Genomic DNA, 8651 nt, shown 5'->3' on the forward strand with positions numbered 1-8651 from the left:
TTAAAGCCCTTGCTACACGGTCGCCAACAAGCCCCTCAGACCGCGTGGCCTTGGTCTGGACGGACCGTGTAGACAGTTGTTTCCAACAAAATTTGACCAAAACTGACCAAGGTCAGACCAAGGACAGACGGTTAGAAGGCTTGTCGGCGACCGTGTAGCAAGGGCTTTAGCACCATGATAGGTAGTGTTTTATTATGTTGTCCCTGTCACACAATGTTAGATGTTATAACATTTTATAACAGCCAGTGTGGGACCACCAATATAGGCGTTGGTATCCGGTTGACGACGTCAAAGGCAGTGTAGGCACAGAATAAATAATAGTACTAGGTACAGAAGACACACTCTCTAATAAAACGTGTCTGTTACGATCAGCACAGATATGGCCGCTAGGTGGCGACAGCGCCACGCGCGGCTTATGGCTAGCCACCAAAATTGGTGTGGAACGGATGTACTTTTAGCTACCTGTAGCAAAGCGACGAAATCGCGGAGTGAGCCACGCCTGGTGTAGGTAAAGCGTCCTAGGGTACCTATTAGTTACTTAGGTATATTAGGGATATAGCAACATTTCTATAGAACGATAAAGTTGTTGTAAAAATTGACAAAGTCTACATCATCTACATGAGACCAAGTACTTAACTACCTACCTACAATAGTCCACTATAAAGTTAATCCAACATTAGCATCGTCTGTAAATGCAGTCCAATGCATTTGATTCGCAACCATTAGCAATTTGTCTTGATAATGGCTCTCGTTAGATTCCAAAGAGGCTTCTTAAGATGTGTTTGACAACTTCAGTAGAAGGTGTACTCTGGCCAGTTCCTAACACAGAAATCGTTAAAAATAAACGTTAAGACCTACGAGTAATCTAAAAGGCAACCCTAGGTTTGCCAGATGGTCGGGATTCGGCGGGATTCTCCCGATTTTTAGCACGTGTTCCCGATTCCCGACAAAGTGAAAATTGTCCCGAAAAACAGCATCATGTTATAAAACAATAATTTCAAGTTCTAAACTGTTGTCGAGCGAACCAGCGACCCGCGTCGAGCCCGTCAGCGCAAGCGCGGGGCGCGCGTGGCGAGATTGGGCAGAGCAGCTGAAGTAGTGCCAATAATGTAAAATATCGTTGTTTTTAATACAATTAATTTAATTTGAATGGGTTTTTTCCCGACTTAAGGCCCAAAATCCCGAAATTTTGATATTTTTTCCCGATAATAGCGCCTTTCGATCTGGCAACCCTACAAGCACCAGCAATCGCGATTCTCGGAAGCCCACCCACGTGTACCTGCCAAGCAAACGGACGATGTGCAGTAGCCCGGCTATTCCGAGCCTCTTCGGGCTGATCTGATGACTACTGGAGTTGATTTGTGGTGGTGGTTGGTGTTTATCGTATTGTGATAATGCATTCTTGGCGGCTATGGGGCACACTTGACCGTGGCGTCGACTGAATTTGTAAGTATGTATTAACTAACTGAGCAGTGTCTTTTCAAAAGGGCTTATTTCTCTATGAAAACCATACAAAAATACTTAAGCCCCTTTGAAAAGACACTCCTGGACTGTAAAAAGGCACAAAAATATAAGCACTCTATTACCATATAATAATAATAAATTAATAGTATAATACAAGTTGCAGTCGGATTGCAGTCCGTCTGTAGGCAACGTTCCAAAATTGAAGCGTTTACCTTGTGACAAATTGGACAAGTTGCCTCTACACGCGGCTGGACAAACGAGAAATGTGCACGTGCTAACGAGCTCCCGCACACCGAAAGAGACGACCTTATGTTTAACAACGAGTGTGACAAAGATGGATGGAATGAGAAAATTAATCAAAAATAACAAATTTCTTCGGAGGCACAGAAATAAATATACGTCCCGTATATACGGGACTGTCACCGTATTTAAGTATCACGTCCCGTATTTTTACTGGTCCCGTTTTTGTCCCGTATTTTGTCGACCGGTCTGGCCTAGTGGGTAGTGACCCTGCCTATGAAGAGTATGAAACCGATGGTCCCGGGTTCGAATCATGGTAAGGGCATTTATTTGTATGGTGATACACATATTTGTTCCTGCGTCATGGTTGTTTTCTATGTACTTATTTAAGTATTTATGTATATAGGTATTATATATATCTTTGTCCGAGTAATAACACAAGCCTTCTTGAGCTTACCGTGGAGCTTAGTCAATTTGTGTAAAAACGTCCTATAATATTTATTTATTTATTAATAGCGCTCTAGAACAGGCCTCTCCAAACCCCAGCTCCAAACAGCAGAAACCAGATACATTTGACCAAGAATTGCTCGTTTAAATACCTTATAAAATAAAATAACTAAAACTCGTTTAAAGGTATTAGATAGATATTACAAACATATTATTTTTATATTTACTTACCAGGAAATATAGAGTATCTGCGCAACTTCTATTTGAAAAGAACCTACATCCACATTTCCATTTACCGTTTAATGAATTTATCTACAGTGTTTAAAGTTTCCAGTTAATCGATATAAACAGTTCAGATAGTATCGATAAAACACAGACGAAACTGTTAGAATCTCAATAAAATCGCGTTTAAACGGAGGTATTTATTTAAGTGGTTTTACAGCCCGCCACACGCGGTAAATATCGCCATTACGATTACGACAGACCACACAATACCTTGGTGATTTAAAAACAAGTTTAAATTTAGCGATGAACTGTATGCAATGAATGAGTACTGAGATTAAGTATCTAACCTACGTGAAAGTAATTTCAAATGGGTAGTAAATCTTTTTATATGGTGAGCTGCAGTTACTGCCACCTACGTGCACCTATTGGAAATTCAAATAATGTAGTCAGTTCAGGTTTGACACAGTGAGTACTAGATGTCGCTTTCGTTTTAGTTTATCTACTCGACAAAAGATGGCAGTGTAGTCTAAAGAAAATATTGAAAAAATTCTTAGAAAACCTTAAATAGATAATAATTTGCTAAAACAAGCATTTGGCTAATTTGATACTACTTATTTTTCCTTGCCATTTATAGTTTTTCTTAATTTTATTAATTTACCTTGATTTGGACCAAATATCTGAATCCAATTGGAACGTTTGGAACAAAGCAATCAATAGGCAAGAAAAATGACGTTTGGTGACAGTTTCGCTTTGTTATCGTGCAGATTATTTTCTACTTTTCGGTCTCGAACAAAATTCTTGTGTATCAATACAGGCAAATTTCATATGGATTTGCAAAATGAAGCAAAAACAATGGATATGGTCAGCGTTCCGCCAATCGTGGCGGCATACCGGCTCGCCCTGCAAACCTTCGACGGGAAGGCCACGGCCGACCTCCCCGCCAACATAAACAAACTTAAAAAGATAATGGACACATTGAGAAGCGAAGACCTAGGTTTGGAGAGACGGTTATGCGACCCGGCGACGTGGAAAAACCCTAACAAAGCCCCATGTACGTACATCCAAGTATTTCAAAACAGTGGCGTCAATATGAGTATTTTCGTTTTGAAACCTGGCTTCAAGATGCCTTTGCACGACCACCCTCATATGCACGGTCTTTTGAAGGTAATATACGGTGCCGTGAACATTCGTAGTTTCTCCGAGCACCCTGTGACTGAAAAGATGAGCGCTATAGACATGGCAATTCGCGCTAAACACGAGGCAGCTAGGCTCGCTCATGGGACACACGTAAAGCGAAAGTTTTTCGCTGAAGTTTCACAGGATCGCGTTTGTAAGGAAAATTCTGAGACGTGTGTGCTGACTCCGACTGTATCTAACTATCATGAGATACAAGCGCTTGAAATGCCAGCAGCATTTTTTGATGTTCTATCACCACCTTATGACACTTTGATAGAAGGGATAGGGCCCAGGCGATGTAGCTACTATAAAGTTCTCAATAAATTGAGTTCTAACTTAGTAGAATTGCAAGAGACGGTAGCACCCGATTGTTTTTTCTGTGATCAGTCTCCGTACTTAGGCCCGAAGCTGGCATAGGTACAAATTAAGTTATTAGGTAGCTATGAAATTTAAGTAATTGACCAGGAATGTGTACCTTAGATGAATTTGAAGAAGTATGTGTAATACATTCTTTACCTTTAGTTATTATTATATTCATGATAATATAATAATGTAACTGTCAAAAATAACTTGAGGGTCTTTATTATCCATTCGACCAATAATAAATGTCTCAACACACAAACAAAGCCATTAACAATAAGCTTAAACATTAATATAAATCTAACAAAGAAATTTGCCACTTAACTAAAGTTATAAAGGTGAACTTTAAAAAGTTAAACTTTAACTTTAAATTAAAAATAATGAAATGACCCTTTTATTATTACCATATAATTAAGCAAATATTGTACCAAAATGAATTTACGTTAAATTTTAAACTAAAATGACAGATTTTTTTCAAGTACTGCTATCCATGTCTAATACAGTAATTTTTTTGAAATTGATGTCTCTTTATTAATGGAGTAAAAAAATATCATAAATAATTATAATCCATGCTATAGTCTGTCAGAGTCGTGGAATATATTGAGTTCCCATACATTCCAGGACTCTTCTCTTTCCGCACAGACCTTACACACAAAGTATTGCCTTCAAAATTTACTATGACTGTCAAAATAAATAGTTCAAATATTTTAGTGCCTTGATTTTAATGCCTAATGACTGCTAATCAACAGAGAATACATTATTTTAATCCAGCTGTCAGAATTGATGTGAAATACAAGAGACTGATATCTATTATTCAAAAAGACACCGGCAATAGTTAATATTTGGCACTCTGGGTAAAGGTTAGCTAGCCAATAGTTGTCCAAAACTGACCACAATTTGGCTACTGCCACGCCCCTGCCATAACACCTTAACTCATTAATTTCTTTATCATTCCATTTGTCTTTTTAGTAATTATGTACTTATTGTAACACAAAATAAAGAAATCAACATTCAAAATTATATGGAGTAAGCCTTCTCTAAAAATTACCCCATCTTCAAGCTGTTTTTGAAGAAACAACTTTGTATCATGATTTGCAATCTTAATTATCAGTCTGGTCTTTCTTTATTAATTGTCGTTTCACATTAGGGATTTAAGGTGCTAAGTTTAAGATGATTATCAGTCACCATCACTAGTTAAATTTTAATGTTATACAAATGTGGCATTGTCAGGCAAAAGGTAACTGACAGTACCTTTTGGGTGAGAAAGACACCAATGTAGAATCTAGAACCTAGATGTTACCACTAAGTATAATGATTCAGTCCTATTGATCTCCATGAATTTTCTGTCATATTTTTAGATATTATTCAAAGTCAAGACGCACGTAAAGAAAGGTCAATTATATTAGGCTTAAATTCATATTATTTTATTAAATTATTTGGGACAAGATTCTATAATCTTAATCAATTTTGGCATTTCTTTTTTGTTTTACCTTTAAGGTGTTTTTTTAATCAATTTCTTATATTTATCATTGTTTTACCAAGCAGACCATAAAAAAATATTTTAAATATACAAAAATTATGGTTTTAATTAAATTTTACCAATACAATCACCAGATTGATTGAGTAATTTGATTAATATTAAATATGTACAGTCAAGTGCTAAAATATGGGTACAAACATCATACTCAAAAATATGTCCCATAACCTTATGTCAGCGAATTAAGAACTACATATTTTTGAGTAGGTATGTCATATGCATCCATATTTTTACACTTGACTGTACAGCAATTAAGTACGTAAATCAAATACCTACATTCATCCATACATTGATTGACATAGATATCTAGGGACTGGCTTTACGGGCAATAATAATGAGGCATGACAGGGGCCAGGGTACAGCGGTGTGAAATCGCTACAACGCGATTGGTTGATGAGTTCGCATCACGCGCGCGATTGGTTGACGAGTTCGCATTACGCGCGCTATTGGTCGCAACTAGTCGCGTTAGACTGCACGATTGACTGGAATTACCGCACCGCTGAACTAGTACGATGTTTAGTGCCCCATTAGCCCGTCCTTAGATATTATACGTCAATGCATCCATAATTGTTTTTATTATATGACTTTTAAAACGTATTCTCTTCTGCAATAAATTAAAAATACATTTATGAATGTTAGAATAGAATATAATTATAATGATATTGTAATGTACCTAGTTAATTGTGTCATATTTAACTTTATAGTTAAGTATCAGGGTATTGCGACCATTAACATTAAGTGATACTAATCAAATCAGTGATGTAGCTATAAACTTAAATTGTGTGGAGTGAATGGTGGAGGAACTAATAGGGATAATAACGCACGTCATATGCCTAGTTAGACCAAGCTAAGTTCGCAGCGTTTTTGATAGCACAGCCTGTTCAAGTGTTATTTAAACGTATAATTTCATAGAAGTTTGACGTTTAAAATAACACTTGCACAGTCTGGGCTATTAAAATCACTGCCATCTTAGCTTGGTCTAACTCTAAATATGTACTTTTGGTGGGACCTTCGTGAGGCAACACGTCACTAACAATAAGTTCTGTTTTTATGTTCTAGAATTTCTAGATACTAAAATGACAGTCACAGAAGCTTGGGCATGATTGGGTAGTAAAAATTGGCCAATAAAAATGTGTTTTATTAACTTTGGTAGACCCAAACTTATTTTCAATATAGGTACATATGTAGGTTTCATAAACCTAATCAGTCAAACCATTTCTTTTGTTACAATGCTTTCTCAAACAAACGAAATTCAACCCAATTTACTATACAACATGGTTCAAATAAAAAATAGTAAAATTTTGTGTGGTGGGCCTTACGAGGATATCTCGAATTATAAGCTGAGCTTAAATAAGATTTTTCATGTGTTTAAGATGTGATTAGCTACACCACTGATTCTTTAACCACTAGCAGCCCAGAGACCTACAAAAAGGTCTCCTGTTCCATTCTAATTTGAACTTTGTGTTGACAAAATAAGATTTCATTTTGCTTGGCAAGGTTTGACGTATGGGTGGCTAGAGGGCCTAGAGGATAAGGCTGTTTCCTAATCCTTGGAAGGCTCATTAAGTATTTTATATTTAGGTTCATTTACAATGGTATTGTACGGTCAGCAGAGGATATACTGACATGATTTGATGTCTGATCACACTGAACAACGTTTACTAAGCCAAATTATAAAAGCAGTTGTTTTATAAATACATTTCGGCAATTTATACCTATATCGATTTTTTCTACCTGACGACTGTTTTTTAGTGTTCCGTGCAAAACTTTGTTCATGGAACACTTATGGGATCACTTCGGTCTTGCAAATCGGTTTTTGTTCGCAATTTCGGGGTTAACCCCTGTAAGACCTACTTCCATGTTCACCTAAAATACTTAAGTACATACGTGAAATAAATACGTGAGTAAAATTAGTTTGTATGACTCGACGATGGATGAAAGAACTTTCAAAGATTACACCACAGCAATACAAATGGATTCACTTTGTATGGAAAACGGGGCATAAAGTGACCGTTTTCTTTGCTCTATAGTTTAAATAGTCCTGCAACTTTTAAGTACGTAATATAGCAGACTGTACCATTATACTGTACATTTTATTAAACAAACGCCATTAACTATCGTTACTTTAAGTAAGTAGGTACAAACAGCAACATTCTTAACTGTACATCGGTGGACCTTATTACAAAAGGCATAAGGTCCATCGATGTACAGTTAACAGTGCGGGCGATGGTACGTTATGATGTTATGAACTAATATCACCAAAATAATTTTTATATGGTAATAAGAATAACATTCCAAAATGTGTTTAAGTTTTAACATGCGGAAAAGCACAGAATTCACAGAAAGCTATTACTTTGCAGCTTTCCGTTCCCTTGCGAGACATGTCGAGTGCTGTAAAATGGGGTGACTGTGAAAATTTAATTTTACGCCAAAACAACGGGTTTTTTCAGCACCACTGGATGTAAACACTTTTGCAGATTTCTAACTTTTTACTAACAAAAGCCGACAATTTTAAGTCTGTCAATGTAGCCCTGTTTGTAGTTTTTAGTAATTGTCTGATTACCTTTTGCACTGGTTGCTTCCGTCAGTTAAATCTAGATCTACAAACATCGCATAACTGTATCTAAATAGTCTGAACTCTTTTTCCCATATATTTTTCTTGTTCGATCTCTTGGGTTCACCCGTGTGTAGCACACTTTAAAAGAAATACAAAATATATACAGATCAATATAGAAAATGGGGCTACTTTGACATACTTATTCAAAATCTCTGAAGTCACACCGTTTTATCGCTCATCTAGAAACCGGTAAATGTAGATAATGTCTTAAAAATTAAATCAGTAATGAAATAAATACAAATTGTTTCCTGATCTCTTAAATATGCAGTTTAAATGTTAATGTGAAAGAATTTTAATTTTAAGTTCTAAGTTTGTATGTTTCACTTAGACCTAAGTCTCGTTTTGTAATGGTTTCCCGGACATAGTATTGTATTAATTTAACGTTTTTGTTAAAATAAAATATAATGTTGTTAAGAATGTCTTGTTTATTTTGTTTAAGACACCCCGGCCAAGTATGAAACCTTTATGAGGCAGAGGGAACAGATTCCCCATTTGATTTTGAATTTTAATTCAGAGTGATAGGGTTCAATTTTGCATAATTTATGACACCCATATGATTAATATAAACTAAATATGAACTTTGAG

General features: G+C 36.3%; 1 protein-coding gene across 1 annotated transcript; it reads left to right on the plus strand.

Annotated features, from left to right (window-relative positions):
* Window positions 1–3102: 3102 nt before the first annotated feature.
* Window positions 3103–4048, plus strand: LOC134657651 (2-aminoethanethiol dioxygenase). Its single transcript, XM_063513212.1, has one exon. It carries the CDS (start codon window positions 3103–3105, stop codon window positions 3967–3969), a length of 867 nt encoding a protein of 288 aa, XP_063369282.1. The 3' UTR covers window positions 3970–4048.
* The last annotated feature ends 4603 nt before the right edge of the window (window positions 4049–8651 follow it).

The sequence above is a fragment of the Cydia amplana genome, chromosome 20, assembly GCF_948474715.1.
Source record: "Cydia amplana chromosome 20, ilCydAmpl1.1, whole genome shotgun sequence".
NCBI lineage: Eukaryota > Metazoa > Arthropoda > Insecta > Lepidoptera > Tortricidae > Cydia > Cydia amplana.

Coding starts and splice junctions, on each gene's coding strand:
- LOC134657651 (XM_063513212.1), top strand. CDS start 3,103: ATGACGTTTGGTGACAGTTTCGCTTTGTTATCGTGCAGATTATTTTCT.